The following is an 18728-nucleotide window of genomic DNA, read 5'->3' as shown; positions in this document are numbered from 1 at the left end:
GTATTTTGTTGAAGATTTTTGCATCTATGTTATCAGTGATATTGGCCTGTAGTTTTCCTTCTTTGTGGCATCTTTGTCTGGTTTTGTTATCAGGGTGATGGTGGCCTCGTAGAATGAGTTCGGGAGTGTTCCTCCCTCTGGTATATTTTGGAAGAGTTTGAGGAGGATAGGTGTTAGCTCTTCTCTAAATGTTTGATAGAATTCGCCTGTGAAGCCTTCTGGTCCTGGGCTTTTGTTTGTTGGAAGATTTTTAATCACAGTTACAGTTTCAGTGCTTGTGATCAGTCTGCTCATATTTTCTATTTCTTCCTGGTTCAGTCTTGGAAGGTTGTGCATTTCTAAGAATTTGTCCATTTCTTCCAGGTTGTCCATTGTTTTGGCATACAGTTGTTTGTAGTAATCTCTCATGATCCTTTGTATTTCTGCAGTGTCAGTTGTTACTTCTCCTTTTTCATGCCTAGATCTATTGATTTGAGTCTTCTCCCTTTTTTTCTTGAGTCTGGCTAATGGTTTATCATTTTGTTTATCTTCTCAAGGAAGCAGCTTTTAGTTTTTTTGATCTTTGCTATTGTTTCCTTCATTTCTTTTTCATTTCCTTCTGACCTGGTCTTCATGATTTCTTTCCTTCTGCTAACTCTGTGGTGTTTTTGTTCTTCTTTCTCTAATTGCTTTAGGTGTAAGGTTAGGTTGTTTATCTGAGATGTTTCTTGTTTCTTGAGGTAGAATTGTATTGCTATAAACTTCCCTCTTAGAACTGCTTTTGCTGCATCCCATAGGTTTTAGGTCATTGTGTTTTCGTTGTCATTTGTTTCTAGGTGTTTTTTGATTTCCTCTTTGATTTCTTCAACAATCTCTTGGTTATTAAGTAGTGTATTGTTTAGGATCCATCTGTTTGTATTTTTTATAGATTTTTTTCTGTAATTGATATCTAGTCTCATAGTGTTGTGGTTGGAAAAGATACTTGATATGATTTCAGTTTTCTTAAATGTACCAAGGCTTGATTTGTGACCCAAGGTATGATCTATCCTGGAGAATGTTCCATGAGCACTTGAGAAGAAAGTGTATTCTGTTGTTTTTGGATGGAATGTCCTATAAATATCAATTAAGTCCATCTTGTTTAATGTATCATTTAAAGCTTGTGCTTCCTTATTTATTTTCATTTTGGATGATCTGTCCATTGGTGAAAGTGGAGTTCTAAAGTCCCCTAGTATGACTGTGTTACTGTCGATTTCCCCTTTTATGGCTGTTAGTATTTTCCTTATATATTGAGGTGCTCCTATGTTGGGTGCATAGATATTTACAATTGTTATATCTTCTTCTTGCATTCATCCCTTGATCATTATGTAGTGTCCTTCTTTGTCTCTTATAACAGTCTTTATTTTAAAGTCTATTTTTTCTGATATGAGAATTGCTACTCCAGCTTTCTTTTGATTTCCTTTTGCATGGAATATCTTCTTCTGTCCCCTCACTTTCAGTCTGTATGTGTCCCTAGGTCTGAAGTGGGTCTCTTGTAGATAACATATGTACAGGTCTTGTTTTTGTATCCGTTTAGCCAGTCTGTGTCTTTTGGTTGGAGCATTTAATCCATTTACATTTAAGGTAATTATCGATATGAATGTCCTATTACCATTGTAGGCCTTTTCTTTCTCCTGTGTTTCCTGACTAGAGAAGTTCCATTAGCATTTGTTGTAAAGCTGGTTTGGTGGTGCTGAATTCTCTTAGCTTTTGCTTGTCTCTAAAGTTTTTAATTTGTCCATCGAATCTGAATGAGGTCCTGCTGGGTAGAGTAATCTTGGTTGTAGGTTTTTCCCTTTCATCACTTTCATCGCATGTCCTGCCACTTCCTTCTGGCTTGCAGAGTTTCTGCTGAAAGATCAGCTGTTAACCTTATTGGGATTCCCTTGTATGTTTTTGTTTTTTTTCCCTTGCTGTTTTTAATATTTTTTCTTTGTAATTTGTGATAGTTTGATTAATATGTGTCTTGGCATGTTTCTCCTTGGATTTACCCTGTATGGGACTCTCTGAGCTTCCTGGACTTGATTATCTCCTTTCCCATATTAGGGAAGTTTTCAAATATAATCTCTTCAAATATTTTCTCAGTCCCTTTCTTTTTCTCTTCTTCTTCTGGGACCCCTATAATTTGAATGTTGGTGTGTTTAAGGTTGTCCCAGAGGACTCTGAGATTGTCCTCAATTCTTTTCATTCTTTTTTCTTTATTCTGCTCTGCAGTAGTTTTTTCCACTTTTTTTTTTTTTTTTTTTTTTTTTTGCGGTACGCGGGCCTCTCACTGCTGTGGCCTCTCCCGCCACAGAGCACAGGCTCCGGACGTGCAGGCCCAGTGGCCATGGCTCACGGGCCCAGCCGCTCCGCGACACGTGGGATCCTCCTGGACCGGGGCACGAACCCGCGTCCCCTGCCTCGCCAGGCAGACTCTCAACCACTGCGCCACCAGGGAAGCCCTGCAGGTTCGTAGTTTCCATTGTTTTTGGTGTCTGCCAGTCGGTAAGGTTGGTTCAGTGGGTTGTGTATGCTTCCCAGTTGAGGGGACTGCTGCCTGTGTTCTGCTGGATGAGGCTGGATCTTGTCTTTCTGGTGGGCAGGACCATGTCCGGTGGTGTGTTTTGGGGTGTCTGTGAACTTATCGTGATTTTAGGCAGCCTCTCTGCTAATGTGTGGGGTTGTGTTTCTTTCTTGCTAGTAGTTTGGCGTAGGGTGTCCAGCACTGTAGCTTGCTGGTCGTTGAGTGCAGCTGAGTCTTGACGTTGAGATGGAGATCCTGGGAGATTTTTGCTGCTTAATATTACGTGGAGCTGGGAGGTCTCTGGTGGACCAGTGTCCTGACCTTGGCTCTCCGACCTCAGAGGCACAGGTCTGACACCCTGCCAGAGCACCAACCCTATCCACCACATGGCTCAGAATAAAAGGGAAAAAGAAAGAAAGAAAGAAAGAAAAGTTAAAAAAGGAAGAAAGAAAGAAAGAAAAGTTAAGAAAGAAAGAAAGAAAGAAAAATAAAATAAAATAAGGTTATTACAATAAAAAATAATAATTTAAAAAATTTAAAAAGCAATTAGAAAGAAAGAAAGAAAAAAGACAGACACCAAACCAAAAATCAAATCCGCCAGTGATAACAAGTGTTAAAAACTATACTAAAAAAAAAAAAAAAAAAAAGGACAGACAGAACCCTAGGACAAATGGTAAAAGCAAAGCTATACAGACAAAATCACACACAGAAGCATACACATACACACTCACAAAAAGAGAAAAAGAAAAAAATATATATATATCATTGCTCCCAAAGTCCAGCACCTCAATTTGGAATGATTTATTGTCTATTCATGTATTGCACAGATGCAGGGTACATCAAGTTGATTGTGCAGATTTAATCTGCTGCTCCTGAGGCTGCTGGGAGAGATTTCCCTTTCTCTTCTTTGTTCGCACAGCTCCTGGGGTTCAGCTTTGGATTTGGCCCTGCCTTTACGTGTAGGTCGCCTGAGGGTGTCTGTTCCCTTTTGGGAAGTCTGAGGTCTTCTGCCAGCATTCAGTAGGTGATCTGTATGGGTTGTTTCCACATGTAGATGTATTTCTGATATATTTGTGGGGAGGAAGGTGATCTCTAGTCTTACTCTTCCCGCCATCTTGAAGCTCCTCCTTGACTTTGGATTTTAAAATGAGCAGTTAGTCAAAAGAAGGATCAGGAGCTGACTTGAGAGCAAACATTAGTGAGCTCTCATTCCAACAACTGTCTATAGAGCTCTTCTCATAATAGGACCTGATATAGAAAAATGATGTTGTTTAACTTCCTCATGTCTCAGTTTCTTTCTTAATAAAATGCTGGAACACAACAGTCATATTGTGTTAGTGAAACGTTTCCGTTCTGAAATCAGACTCCATTTGTTTGACTTCCTGCCCGAGCACTTAATGGCTATTTATGTGAAACCCTTCGGAGCTTATGTAACATCTTTGTGGCTCAGTTTTCTCATCTGTAAATGTGGATAGAAATAATCCTGATAGGGTTTTTGTGAGGATTAAATGAGATTATCTGCTTAAATTTTTCAGAATATTGCCCAGAAATTGTAGACACTTAATAAGTGTTATTATTGTCATTATTATTCCTTTCTCATTGGGTGCATTAAAAATTTAAGTGCTTTAAACCCCAAGCTTTTATTATTACTATTAAAAGTGTTGAAAATAAGAATTTTAGAGAACAGATATTATGCATTTTTGTCTAGGGGTGGTGTTTAATTTTTTTTTTTTTGGTTGTATCTCTTTCTTTATATTTCAGCTTTTAGTCCAAGATGGAATGAAGCATTCACATTTATTATTCAGGTGCCAGAATTGGCATTGATACGTTTTGTTGTTGAAAATCAAAGTTTAGTAGCTGGAAATGAATTTCTTGGGCAATATACTCTACCAGTTCTATGCATGAACAAAGGTAATATTCCTAAAAGTAAGATGACTGTGCTAATGTTTATATATAATTGGAGTTTACCAAAGACACGCTTTTATATACCAAATAACTCTCTCCATGACAGTCAGATGTAAAGGAAAATTTATGTATTGACACATACTTTCTCCCAGTGGAATTACAGAAATGTGTTCTGATACAGAAGGTGGGGTTGGGGAGTGGGATTTCTAGGAAGACTAATTAGACAAACTTGGCTTGTATGAGAATTTCTCTACATGGACATAGCTCTCTTGTTTCAGTTAAGAGTAGGCATGGCTACCGTGAAGGAATGAAGGATGGGAACTGCACAGAAGGGAGAAGCAGTGAGTCCTTCTTCCCACCTGAGGAGATACTGGGAGCCCAAGACTCTCTTTTCTTGATTCTTTCCAGAGCTACCTTGCAGTTACCTTTCAGGGGTGACTTACACTGTGCTCCCAATTCTATCCTTATTTTTTACTTTTCTACCACCATCTGAGATGTACCTAGGAAACAGTCTTTCTGAAGCAGAAGGGTGGTGGCTAATTTTGGAGACGCTGCACTTTGAGGGAGGAGAAGTGTGAGCTGTGTGGTGTTTAGTAGGAAGTCAGGATAGAAACTTCAAATATTTTACTTTGGGGGAAAATTAATATATGGGATGGAATATAACTACATAGTCCTAGCTTTTATATGTGCTTACTGTATTACTTCTCAGGAGCACTACTGGGGCCACTGTTGATGAATTTATTTTTATTGTTCTAATCAAATGTGATTCTTTTTGCAGGTTACCGTCGTGTTCCTCTGTTTTCCAAAATTGGTGAGAGTCTTGAGGCTGCTTCCCTGTTTATCTATGTTTGGTATGTCAGATAGCAGCTAATGGTGCCAGACACAGCATTAGCTGTACATCACAATAAAACAGCCAGAATGGGTGTCCATATCTTTCTCCTTTTTTTCTAACATAAAGCAAAATAATTATTTTGAGATATTGAGCCAGTGCACTTTTAAATATGCAAAATAGAACAGTGGAAACAAAACAGAAACTTCAGAGGGTCCCGACAGTATGGCATTCTCGTCAGCCAATTTCTCCTGCCCCTCTGCTGCTGAGGCTGCTCTTTCAACTTGCTTGTATCATGTTTAATTAGTAGAATTTACAAGATGCTAAAATATGTCTGATTGTATAAGATAGGTTGGCAAGTATTTGGCAGTATAAAAGAAGTATGAAATCTAGGAGTGTTTTAATTTCTAGACACCCACTACTACATATGGTAGTAAGAAGGAATTAGATTCCCAGGTGCTTGGTGCCCTTTTGAATCCTGGAGAGCAATTAGCCTCTGCATTCTCAGACTAGTTCTCAGATGCTATGCACTGGATTGGGTACCCTGTAATTATACAGACATCCTTATGAGTGCATATGATTTTGATTTGCATTCAAACTGCCTCCAGACTCCGTACCTATAAAAAAGATCTACTATGGGGACTTACATGCTTGGATCTCTGAATGAATTTTCAGTGTTTCTGAATCTGCACTAAATGCACATTGAAGGTTGCCTCTTGGTCAGAGATGAGATTCCTGTGCTGTTTCATATGCTGGGCTTCTCACCATCAGCAGGACTTTGCTTTACTAAATGTCATATGTAGAAGAATATGGTTCATTATTAACTGTTTTTCAAAAAACCAGGCATACTAATACTTGTTCTATCACATTGTTGCATGGTAGTGAGATGAAATCACCAGTACAATTTTTGACAAATTAGGGGGCCCTCTTAGGTATTTGTTGAAATTAAATCTGAATTTACAACTAAAATAACAAAAACGATTCTTTGTTTGAGATGTTTACTAATGCATTATCAGTTGATGGCCGAAAAATATACAAAAAAAATCACATCTACCCTGTTTTACTATTATCATGGTTTAGCCTCAGAACTAAATATTTAAAATAAAAATGCCACTGGGAATTCAAATATCCAACCCATAAGGAGTCAGATGTCCCAGATTACTCAGTGCATAGTCATTCAGATCCTCACTCACGGGCTCTCTGGATTTAAGGTTAGGGTACAGTCTCCCCAGGAGGGACGCACAGCCAGTTCTCAGAGGCCTGCTTCTATTTTGCCAGATTACAGGAGGATCTTTACTTATTAATTTATTTATATTGCTTTTATTTTATGAAAAAGCTAATTTCAAATCTACATTAAAACTAAGCTGAATACAAACTCTTAGTGAAGGAGGTCTGGTGGTTCTGTTTACAAAAACGTGGCCACTGTCCTTTGCCCTTAAAACTTCAGGAAGGGCCCTTCAAATGGCTTCGTGTTTGAATGTTTCAGTGCCAGAGGGTAGGAATAGACTCTGGTGTCCACTGTCAGATGTTCATCAGCTACCAGAGCATCACGTCTCTTTGGCAGGTCATTCTTTGGTAAGGAAATTACTTCAGCAAAATCCCCATCTCCTGGCTTTGGCTTAGCATCATCTCCATTGATAGTTACTGTCACGATGTGTGTGGTACAGTTTGACAAACCTGGATCCATACGTACAGGTGGAGAACATTCAGCAACATCACCCTTATAGCCAGTTTCTTCCTCAAGTTCCCAAATAGCAGCTGCTTCTGGGCTTTGGTTGTCATCGATGAGACCCATGGGGAATTCAAGGCAGCAGCCTCCCATTGGTGGTTGGAACTGCTTCACCAGAATGATACATTGGTAAACGAAGGGTTGTTTGCAGCACTGAGGTAACCACCACCCCATCAGCTGACTGTCCTTACATGGTTGTGTGCTTCCCAGTTTCCCAAGTTCTTGTTAGATCAGTAGGATTCCTATGAGTTGTTTTTTTAAGTGTGACCCATTTCAGAAGGATCTTATTTATAATATCTATGTTCAACCTAATAGCAGGTGAGATGTTCAACCCATTAACCCAAGGATTTAACCTTCTCTAAACCCCTAAAGCCTTTTGAAGATCTGGAATTTCATGAGGCCTAAAGACTTTGATCACATGAGTTTTGCAAAAGAGTTCATTAATTCTTGCAGCAGGAAAAACTTATTTCTCATTTATACCAATAAGATTTGAAATAAGGAAAAAGGATGTATTTCCTTCTCTCATTTTTCTTCAGGTACCACTCAACTCACTAACTGTGAAGACAAAATCTATCTTTTTTTAAATATTCCTAATTCACTTGTAGAAAAATAATAGTGTTGAGGAGCAGAAGAAAACATAAGAAACAGCTAAAATGAACCCCTGGGCTGTGGTAACAGAAGATCTTTTAACTTTTAAACTCTTAGTTTAAATGTCAGTTCCTCAGGGAAGCCATCCATGATCTCCTAGATTAGGTTACATTCCTTGGTTTATGTTTCCATACAACTGATTAAAGTGACAGCTAGGAGGTGACTTTGTGCTCTCAGGGAGGCCTTGATGTTGCTAAGAGCTGGCCTGACACTCACAGTCAGGCCGTGGTGTTCATCTGCCAAACCTGAACACTTTCACATCAGTACCCGACAAGGCCACTCTGTGACCACAATGGGTAAGGAGAAATACAGAACCAGTCTGTAATCATGACAGAGCATCTGACAAAAGCATGAATATTGTCCAAACAAAAAAGTGCCAAACAGTCCCCAGGAAACATGAATGACTGTCAGATTCTTCACCTACTTCCTTGAACCCTCTCCCAAATCATCTGACACAAGCCTGAATCCAACAGTAAGTCCTTTCCAACACCCCTTCACTGAGACACCCCATGGTTCTTCATTTGTGTGTCTCCCTCACTGCAATGAAGAATCGACCTACTGTGTGTGTTTCTGGTGGTCTTTGGCTGGAAGGCATTAACATAAACCTGGACTCTTCCTTTTGTTACTCTCATTACCTTGTAGTGATTAGTGACAGGAAAGTTTTGTTATGTTGTTAATTTTGACCTTTACTTTTTTTCTGCTTCTGGTTGTTTAGAGCCTCAAATAGAAAACATGCAGAGTACAATCTAGACTTACCCTGACTTTTGTTTGGGGGATGGTGACCACGGGAGGCCACTGATGCTGATTGCTGAGACATAAAGTTGCCCTATTTTTGAAAAGAAGAGTGGAGAAACTCCCTGTAGCTGTAAAAAGGAGGTCTTTATTTTAATTTTGGGTAGGGGGGCGTGTATGGTGTTTTTGAGGGATGCAGACACATGCACCCTAGATAGTGCCTCGAGGGGTTCCACTCAAAACCTTTATGCAAATTTCAGGGGTTATTTGGGAGCCACAATGGCAAAAAGCTCATGTTGTGGATTAGGATCCAGAAAATGGAATCGCTTACATTTAGTGAAGCCCTTATGGGCTTGAACAATGAACATTTTATTGGGAGAATATATGAACTGGATTCCATTTTTCAGGAGTTATTAAAAGTCCATATTTTTGGATAGTGCATAAACATTTGTTGAATTACATTTCTTTCAAAGGAATAACCCTCTGGAAATATTTGTACCAGCAAAGAAAACATTCTTATGATGCATTCTGGATTCTTAGGCCATGAAGTTTGAGCCCTCTGTAGTATTCAGAGTTAAGCTCTTTTTACCAGCCACTAGAAATTTTCATTTAAAACACCAAAGGGGTAGATAAAAATGGAATTTGAGCTTATGAGAGATTGGTCTTCTCCGTGTCTTGCATTCTTACACACCAGCTGGACACGTGGTGGTGATGGTGGTAGTGGTGGGAGTTGGTGTTAAATTCCTTAAAAACCTACACATTTTCAGGGGCTAGTGCCCTCTTTCTACTTCCCATTTGTATGCAATTTAACTTTCACACTTTCAGTCACTATTCCTATTCTTCTCCCAGGACAGTCCCTTTTCTAACATGAGAGTTCCATCTCTGAAATGTTAGCAGTGCCTAACATGTGCCTGATATTAAACAGAAATTAGGGAATTCCCTGGAAGTCCAGTGGTTAGGACTCCCCACTTTCACTGCTGAGGGCCCGACCGGGTCGAGGAGCTAAGATCCAGCAAGCTGCACGGCAGAGCCTAAGTAAATAAATAAATAAATAAACAAATAGAAAATAACCTAAATCCTTGCAGCAATCCTACATTTTATTGTTAATGTAACAGGCTCAGAAACACTGAGTTGCCTAAAGTCTATAGTAAATGACAGAAACACAGTTATTGACCCAAGGCAATCAGGGAAACAAAAGTTGATTAAGTTACACAATATACAAAAATTAGCTCAAATGGATATTAGACTTAAATGTTGAATGATAGTGTTTACCAGTTTATTTGCTGTTTTTGGTGGAGGGATAGACCTTTGGAGGGAGTTTCCTACTCCATCATTTTTGCTGATGTCATTTTCCACCAATATTATTAACATATTCAATTAGTATAATACTTTTATTACAATGAATAAACTAGTATTACTACATTATTATTAACTGAAGTCCATACTTTATTCACATTTCCTTACCTTTTACCTAATGTCACTTTTCTGTTCCTGGGTCCCATCTACAATTCACATTACACTTACTAGTCATATTTACTGAGGCTGCTCTAGGTTGTGACAGTTTCTCACACATTCTTTGTGATGAACTTGATGGTTTTGAGAACTACTAGTCATGTATTTGGTAGAATGTCTGTCAGTTGGGTTTGAATAATGCTTTTCTCATGATTAGACCAAGGCTACAAGTTTTTGGAAGGAAGACCTCAGAGGTGAAGTGCCACTTTCATAAATCTTATCAAAGGTGCATTCTATCAACATGACTTTTCACTGTTGATATGGACGTTTATTACCTGATTGAAGTAGAGTTTGTCAAGTTTCTCCTCTGTAAAGTTCTGTTTTCCCTGCTTTTCATGCCATACTCTTTGGGAGGAAGTCACTATGTGCAGCCCACACTTAAAGAGTTGGTAGTTATGTTTTACCTTCTAGAAGGCAGAGTATCTATATAAATTGTTTGGAATTCTTCTACATGGTAGATTCAAACCTCCCGCCCCCCATTTATTTATTTAATCAGTCATTTATATCAGTATGGGTTTATGAATAACTATTTTATACTTTGAATTATAATCTAATACTCCTTTCCCAACTTGGTCCAGCCTTGATCAATGAGAGCTCTTCCAGTTGGCACCTGTGTCCTAGGGAATATTTTTCGCCCCCATCACTTCATTTGTTTTACTTGGAGGATCACTGGCAGCATATTCCTTACCTGAAGTTGCAGTTGACATGTGTGAACAGTAAGATTCTGGTGATAATTAATATTTTTGCCATCTGACCTTCAAAACACTTTCATATCTCACTTTTAAAACTTCCTAAGTCTTGAAGAGTATTTTCTTCAGTTAAAGTCTTTTTTTCTCATGACATGAAGTTAGGCTTTGGTATTTTTTTTCCCTCTTATTGTTTCCATATTCTTTTCAGATCATTTGAGCTGTATTTCTGACTTTTTATTCAGCTTCATCTTTTGGTCTCTTTACTTCCATAGCTCACATAGGATAACATTGTTTCCTGGACCTGAGTGCCTTTTTTACTTTTCCTTTCCCTTTGCTCTCTGGCCCAGGAATTTGTTTTTCTTTCTACTCTCAAAGTTTTGTCTTAAGAAAGATGAAGTCAGTGAATTCTATGTTTGTTCCACATCCCTTGTTCAAACAAGCCTTGACCATCTTGATCCTCTTGAGTAGGTTAGTCCCACCTAAAAGATAATATTCCTTTCAGACCAACATTTGCTCCATCCCAAGTCTTGACCTGTAACCATCCTGTCTGATTTCCCTTCAGTAAGTCCTCTCTTTGTTTCATTTTCCCTTAGAGTACCAGTTCCAGAGATTTTCCAAATATGTTTCCCTAGGCCCCCTTGGCAATACTTCTGTTCCTTTGAAAGTTACATAATAATTATTGGAGTCTTTTACACCTGTTTTCCTGGGTTTCCCTCTCAAATATGACCAGATTTTCTTAATCACTTAATCACTCCGTCTCAGTTTTTAAGGGATGGTTTCCCAGTTCCAGTTGTTCTTACAAAATGCTACTGCTTTATGAGGGATCTTTTAAAATTTTTCTAATTTTAGTTCTCTCCAGGATGTCATTATATCTGCTCTCCAAGGCCTTTCCTCTTTTTATCTGATTGATTTTTTAGGTACCCGTCCTCCCTTCTGAACTAGTAACAACTGAAATGTATTGCCCTTTTCTGTTACCTTTTTCAAGAGAAACTGGATTTAAGTCCATCACCTTTTTAACTTTGTAGTTCTTTCTCCTGGCTCTTAACATCTCATTTCCCCTTCATATCTGCCCAGCTTATGTTGTAAGATTATTTTCTTTTTTGTTTTTTTCTTTTATGTTGTAAGATTTTTTTCCAATATTTCTTTCAAGGAAATATCATTCTCATTACTACTCTGTTTGACGTCTTTTATTTTATTTTCCTTCTTCTACTACTTTTGTTCTGATGGTAAGAAATTCCAGTTCCTTCTTGATTCCTGGGGTAAATCAGAATTTCAGAGCCAGAGGCTGATGGGCACAGACCTTTAAATTGCTTTCCCAGTTTTGAGGCATTTAATAATCTCAGTCAGTTATATTTTGACCTCAGCCTAGGAAGAGGGCATAGTCTCTTTATAAAAAGAATCCCCATTCTTTTTGATTTACATATTAATAAAATCTACATCCCTTCTATGATTGGGGGTATGGTTCAGACCTCCAAACTCTAATACTTTCTTTAATTTTCAATGCAGAGTCTCCTTGAGACTGTGTTGTTTCTGTAACTGAAGGCTGTGGACATGACACACAAATTCAAGTTTGGTCTTGTTTCCTCCACTGCTGTTACCCTAAGGTCACACACACACACACACACATGAACATGAGCACAGTTTGAGAAAGTTGATACAGTAGGCAAGCATACATGTCTCTGGAGTTAAGAATTTTAAGCTTTAACTTTACTAGAGCTTGTAGCACAATTTGAATTCAGCCACTGTTTAAGATTTCTGGCCTAGTTGTTTTGAGATGTAGCTGAGAAATCCATTAAAGAAAGCAGCCGATTTTTTTTTTATCACCTAATGCTTAAAAAGCTTATTTAAGAAAATTTTAAAAGGGTTATCTTTATTTTGTTCTAAGGACTAAACCTTACGAGGTCTGACTCATTAATGCCTAACGTTTAATGTTACATCCCTTTAATGATAAAAAACGGTCAGTTGGTGCAATCTAAGCCATTATAACCAAGGTTAATAAATCCACCTGGCCCATTCTTACCAAAGCCTAAAGTCTAAGCAGTGTCTCTTGGTCTGCTGAAACTTCTGTGTTAATGCTGTGCTTGCCCCAACATTTTTTTTAGAAGAAAAAACATTAGTTAGGTTTAATTAGTTTATCTAAGATATATTGACAGCATACAGGATCCTATGCTAAGAAATAAAATATATCTTTTTTGTGACACGTGTTACAATATGAGAGTTAAAGTTGCTGGTCAATTGCTTTAATCACTAGAATTTCTCCCATGTGCTATTAAATCTTCACTGTGGGCCTTGATAATGTGTCAATAGTGGTAGCTCTTCAGTAATCCATTTCCTCTGGGAATCAAGTCCTGACCTTCAACCATATTTGCTAGAAATGAGTCTGTCACCACAACCCCTTAATTGTTTGGTAGCAGTAGCCACATCATATCTGTGATCCTCAGTTTCTTTTAGCCTGTGCTTTTTGAGATGTCTTAATTTTCTGTGGAAGTTTCTCAGGGATTTTGAAGATGAGAATGGAGGGGCGGGGATTGATGGGGTGACCAACTGTCCAATGCTTCCAGTCCCTCACATCTGCTTAAATTAAAAATCTCCCGTCCTCCCCAGATGTGTGTATATATATTCCATTCAAGAATTCATCTGAGTGGAAAGTTTATGCTGCTAGGAGATATTTGAATGTTACTACTCTGTAAAACTGTAATAATCTCCCCTTTCCCCATCTCATTGGACTTCTTATAAAAAGCAAATAAAATATAGATATAAAAAGGCTAGAAGAGCTGTAAAACATGATATGAATGAGAGTTAAGACTAGGAGCCTTGTTTTTCTTGTTCACCAGTGTGTCATTCAATCATTTCTTCAGGCATTAATTTATAAAGGCTTATTGAGCATCTACTACATACCAGATAGTTGTCAGGGCTGGAACAACAAAACAAATGAAGATTCAGTGTTAAATTTGTTTGGTAGGGCTGCCGAAACAAAGTACCACAAACTGGGTGACATAAACAACAGAAATTTTTTTGTCTCACAGTTCTGGAGGCTAAAAGTCTGAAATTAAGGGGTTAGCTCCTTCTGACAATCTGTTCCATTCATCTCTCCTAGCTTTGGGTAGTTTGCTGGTGTTCCTTGGCTTATAGATGTATCACTTCAATCTCTATGTCATGTTTTCATACGGTGTTCCCTCTAGGTTTGGGTCTGTGTCCAAATTTCCTCCTTTCATAAGGACACCAGTCATATTGGATTAGGAGCCCACCCTACTCTAGTATGACCTCATCTTAACTAACTACATCTACAGTGACCCTATTTCCAAATAAAGTCATATTTTGAGGTTACAGGTGGTTAGGACTTATAAATTTGGAGGACACAGTTCAATCTGTAACACCTACATACTATCTGCCTAAATTTAAAAGTTATAAATAAAGCTAAGAAGCCATTAAATACAATATGATTTGTTCTTCATAAACACCTGGAAGGACAGCTTTTTTTTTTTTTTTTTTTTTTGGCGGTATGCGGGCCTCTCACTGTTGCGGCCTCTCCCGTTGCGGAGCACAGGCTCCGGACGCGCAGGCTCAGCGGCCATGGCTCACGGGCCCAGCCGCTCTGCGGCATGTGGGATCCTCCCGGACTGGGGCACGAACCCGTGTCCCCTGCATCGGCAGGCGGACTCTCAACCACTGCGCCACCAGGGAAGCCCAGAAAGACAGCTTTTAATTGAGAATTCTTGGATGTCTTGGAGATCCATGTTGGATTATGGTGACCTAAAGAGGGCTGTCTCCTCTCCTGGAGCACTCTATATGCCCTGCTTTTTCTTCCTACCCCTGGGCCCTTCCTGCACTGTCAGTGGCCTCATGCACATTTGTGGACATACCAGCTGAAACATTCAAGCTGCATCCGTATACACTGCAAGCAGCCTGCCCTCGGCCACCACTAGAGCCTAGGCATTGTTCACCCTGGTGGTGATGTCTGACTTCAGGTCAGTGAACCCTTAGAAGGCCTGCAAACACTCTTCAGGCAGGGAATTCAGGGGTCATACGTACCTAGAATGTGGTCTAGAATGAGGCTTTTGGGTGTGGCTGAGTCACAACTGGAGGAAGTAGGATTCTCCAAGGAGAGCACACCAGGGCAAGGACTCCTCTTGCCTGGATCCAATGCTGTACTGTCAGTGAACAAAACCTCTTTAGAGCCTTGTGTTTTAGTGAAAGAATACTAAACATAAATTATAAGCAAAAGAGGGCTTCCCTGGTGGCGCAGTGGTTGAGAGTCCGCCTGCCGATGCAGGGGACATGGGTTCATGCCCCGGTCCGGGAAGGTCCCACATGCTGCGGAGCGGCTGGGCCTGTGAGCCATGGCTGCTGGGCCTGCGCATCCGGAGCCTGTGCTCCGCAGCGGGGGAGGCCACAACAGTGAGAGGCCCGCGTATCGCAAAAAAAAATAATAATAAGCAAAAGAAATAAGTAAATCATATAGAATGTTCAAAGGTGATAAGTATATAAGAAAAAAAAGAGCAGAGTGGGAAGGATCTGGCATGTTTCTGGGGACAGGGCAGGTTACAATATGACACAGAGTGGTCCAGACAGGCCTGTCAGAGATGGAAACATTTGACCAAGACTTGAAAGAGGTGAGAGAATAGGCAAGTGGATGTATGGGATAAAAGCACATTTTAGAAAGAAGGAGCTGTCTGATAAAGATTTCAGGGAAGAAGCATGCCTGGAATGAATGCTCAGGGAATGGAAAGGAGGCCACTGTTTCTTGAGTGTTTTGAGTATAGGAGGATATAATGGGAGTTAAAATCAGAGAGATGGCTGATGCGAGGCCAGATCACATCGGGCTTTTTAGGTTATTTTTATTTTAGGTTATTTTGTGACTGAAAGTTTGTACCTTTTAATCTCCCTCACCTCTTTCATTCTTCCCACAACTTCCTCCCCTCTGGTAACTGCCTATTTGCTCTGTTTTTATGAGTTCTGTTTTGTTACGTTTGTTTGTTCATTTTCTTAGTTAGATTCCACATGTAAGTGAAAATCACACGGTATGGTATTTGTCTTTCTCTGTCTGACTTTTTTTTTTTTTTTTTTTTTTTTTTTGCGGTATGTGGGCCTCTCACTGTTGTGGCCTCTCCCGTTGCGGAGCACAGGCTCCGGACGCGCAGGCTCAGCGGCCATGCCTCACGGGCCCAGCCGCTCCGTGGCATGTGGGATCTTCCCAGACCGGGGCATGAACCCGTGTCCCCTGCATTGGCAGGCAGACTCTCAACCACTGCGCCACCAGGGAAGCCCTGTCTGACTTATTTCACTTAGTATAACACCCTCCAGGTCCATCCATGTTGTTGCAAATGGCAAGATTTCATTATTTTTTTAGACTGAGTCATATTCCGTTGTAGGTATACACCACATCTCCTTTATTCATTCTCTGATTGGGCACCTAGGTTATTTCCGTATCTTGGCTATTGTAAATAATGCTGAAATAAACATAGGGGTGCATATATCTTTTCTAATTAGTGTTTTTGTTTTCTCTGGAAAATACCCAGAAGTGGAATTGATGGATTGTGTAGTTCTATTTTTAATTTTTTGAGGAACCTCCATACTGTTTTCCATAGTGACTGCACCAATTTACATTCCCACCAACAGTCTATGAAGGTTCCCTTTTTCCACATCCTTGCCCACACTTGTTATTTGTTGTCTTTTTGATAGCAACTATTCTGACACGTGTGAGGTGATAACCCTTTGTGGTTTTAATTTGAATTTCCCTGATGATTAGTGATGTTGAGCATCTTTTCATGTGTCTTTTGCCTATCTGTATGTCTTCTTGGGGAAAATGTCTTTTAAAAAGTTCTTCTGACCATTTTTTAAATGGGAAAAATGTCTTAAAGTTCTTCTGACCATTTTTTAAATGTGTTGTTGTTTTTTTAATGTTGAGTTGTATGTGTTCCTTGTATATTTTGGATTTTAACCCCTTATCAGATATATAATTTGCAGATATCTTCTCCCATTCAGTAGGTGGCCTTTTTGTTCTGTTGATAGTTCCTTCACTGTGAAAAACTTTTTTAATTTGATGTAGTCCCATTTGTTTACTTTTGCCTTTGTTTCCCTTGCCTCAGGAGACAGATTCAAAACAATAAGCCTAAGGCCAATGTCAAATAGCATACTACCTATGTTTTCTTCTAGGATATTTATGGTTTTAGGTGTTACACTAAGTCTTTAATCCATTTTGAGTTTATCCTTGTACGTGGTATGAGAAAGTAGTCCAGCTTGATTCTTTTGCATGTGGCTATCCAGTTTTCCCAACACCACTTACTGAAGAGGCTGTCTTTTCCCCATTGTATATTCTTGCCTCCTTCATTGTAGATTAATTGCCCGTATAAGTGTGGGTTCATTTCAGGGCTCTCTATTCTGTTCCATTGATTGATGTGGATTTTTTTTTTTGAGTCACTACTACCATACTATTCTGATTACTGTAGCTTTGTAGAGCACAATACCTCCAGCTTTGTTCTTTTTTCTCAAGATTATTTTGGCTACTCAAGGTCTTTTATGTTTCCAAACAAATTTTAAAATTATTTATTCTAATTCTGTGAAAAATGCCATTGGTATTTTGATAGGAATTGCATTGAATCTGTAGACTGCTTTGGGTAATATGGTTATTTTAACAATATTAAATCTTCCAATCCATGAGCACAATATATTTTTCCATTTGTTTGTGTCATCTTCACTTTGTTTCATCAATATCATATCGCTTTCTGAGTACAGGTCTTTTACCTCCTTGGTAAGATTTATTCCTTGGTATTTTATTATTTTTGATGCAATTGTAAATGGGATTGTCTTCTTAATTTCTCTTTCTGAAATTGTTTCTGTTCATTGTTAGTGTATAGAAATGCAACAGATCTCTATGTTAATTTTGTATCCTGCAACTTTAGAGAATCCATTGATGAGTTCTAATAGTTTTTTGATGGTATCTTTAGGATTTTCAATATACAGTATCATCTTAACTGCAAACAGTGACAGTTTTACTTCTTCCTTTCCAAATTGGATTCCTTTTATTTCTTTGTCTTTTCTGATTAGTTGTGGCTAGGACTTCCAATGTTATGTTGAATAAAATGGTGAGAATGGGCATCCTTGTCTTGCTCCTGATCTTAGAGAAAATGCTTTCAGCTTTTACTGTTATGTTGGCTGTGGGCTTGTCATATATGGTCTTTATTATGTTGAGGTATGTTTCCTCTATACCCACTTTGTTGAACATTTTTTTATCATAAATGGATGTTGAATTGTGTCAAAAGCTTTTTCCACATCTACTGAGATGATCATATGATTTTTATTCCTCAGTTTGTTAATGTGGTGTACCACACTGATTTGAGTTCCACTACTCTGTCTTCCAGTTCATTGATTCGTTCCTCTGTAATCTACTGTTGATTCCACCTAGTGTATTTTTTGTTTCAATTATTGTATTCTTCAGTTCTGTTTAGTTTTTTACATTTTCTAACTCTTTGTTGAAATTCTTTTTTTTTTTTTTTTTTTTTTTTTGCGGTACGCGGGCCTCTCACTGATGTGGCCTCTCCCATTGAGGAGCACAGGCTCCGGACGTGCAGGCTCAGCGGCCATGGCTCATGGGCCCAGCCACTCCATGGCATGTGGGATCTTCCCGGACTGGGGCACGAACCCGTATGCCCTGCATCGGCAGGCGGACTCTCAACCACTGCGCCACCAGGTATGCCCTCTTTGTTGAAATTCTTACTGTGTTCATCCATTCTTTACTTGAATTGTTTATAATCATTACCTTGAACTCTTTATTGGGTTGACTGCTTATCTCTACTTCACTTGGCTCTTCTTCTAAGGTTTTATCTTGTTCCCTCATTTCAAAAATATTCCTCTGCCACCTCACTTTGTCTGACTCTCTGTTTTATTTCTATGTATTCAGTAAGTCAGATATATTTCCTGGTCTTGGAAAAGTGGCCTTATGTAGGAGACATCCTATTGGGTCCAGAAGCACACTCCCCTCTATCACCAGAGCTATATACTCTAGGATTGCCCCCTGTGAGGGCTGAATGGGCCCTTCTGTTGTTGTGGGGCCACCTACTGTGAGCGTGTTCGTAGGCATGACTGCCCCCCAGCCTGGTTGGTGCCAGCCCTGCCTAGTGCAGTGGCTGCCAGCTGCTGGTGGGTGGGCCCAGGTCCTGGGGC

The 18728-nt window shown here is 39.3% G+C and overlaps 1 protein-coding gene and 1 pseudogene across 1 annotated transcript in view; one reads left to right on the top strand and one right to left on the bottom strand.

Annotated features, from left to right (window-relative positions):
* The window catches only part of PLCZ1 (phospholipase C zeta 1), a 33531-nt gene extending 28241 nt beyond the window's left edge, over positions 1–5290 (top strand). Inside the window, exons 9-10 of the mRNA XM_060113154.1 lie at positions 4283–4432; positions 5205–5290. Coding sequence (XP_059969137.1) covers positions 4283–4432; positions 5205–5290 — 236 coding nt within the window. The remainder of the gene's footprint in view (positions 1–4282; positions 4433–5204) is intronic.
* Positions 5291–6690: 1400 nt separating this feature from the next.
* LOC132499469 (ADP-sugar pyrophosphatase-like) lies at positions 6691–18402 on the bottom strand (annotated as a pseudogene).
* Between the last annotated feature and the right edge of the window lie 326 nt (positions 18403–18728).

This window comes from Mesoplodon densirostris, chromosome 11 (genome assembly GCF_025265405.1).
Source record: "Mesoplodon densirostris isolate mMesDen1 chromosome 11, mMesDen1 primary haplotype, whole genome shotgun sequence".
In the NCBI taxonomy this organism is placed as follows: Eukaryota; Metazoa; Chordata; class Mammalia; order Artiodactyla; family Ziphiidae; genus Mesoplodon; species Mesoplodon densirostris.
This window is presented reverse-complemented; position numbering and strand designations above follow the sequence as displayed.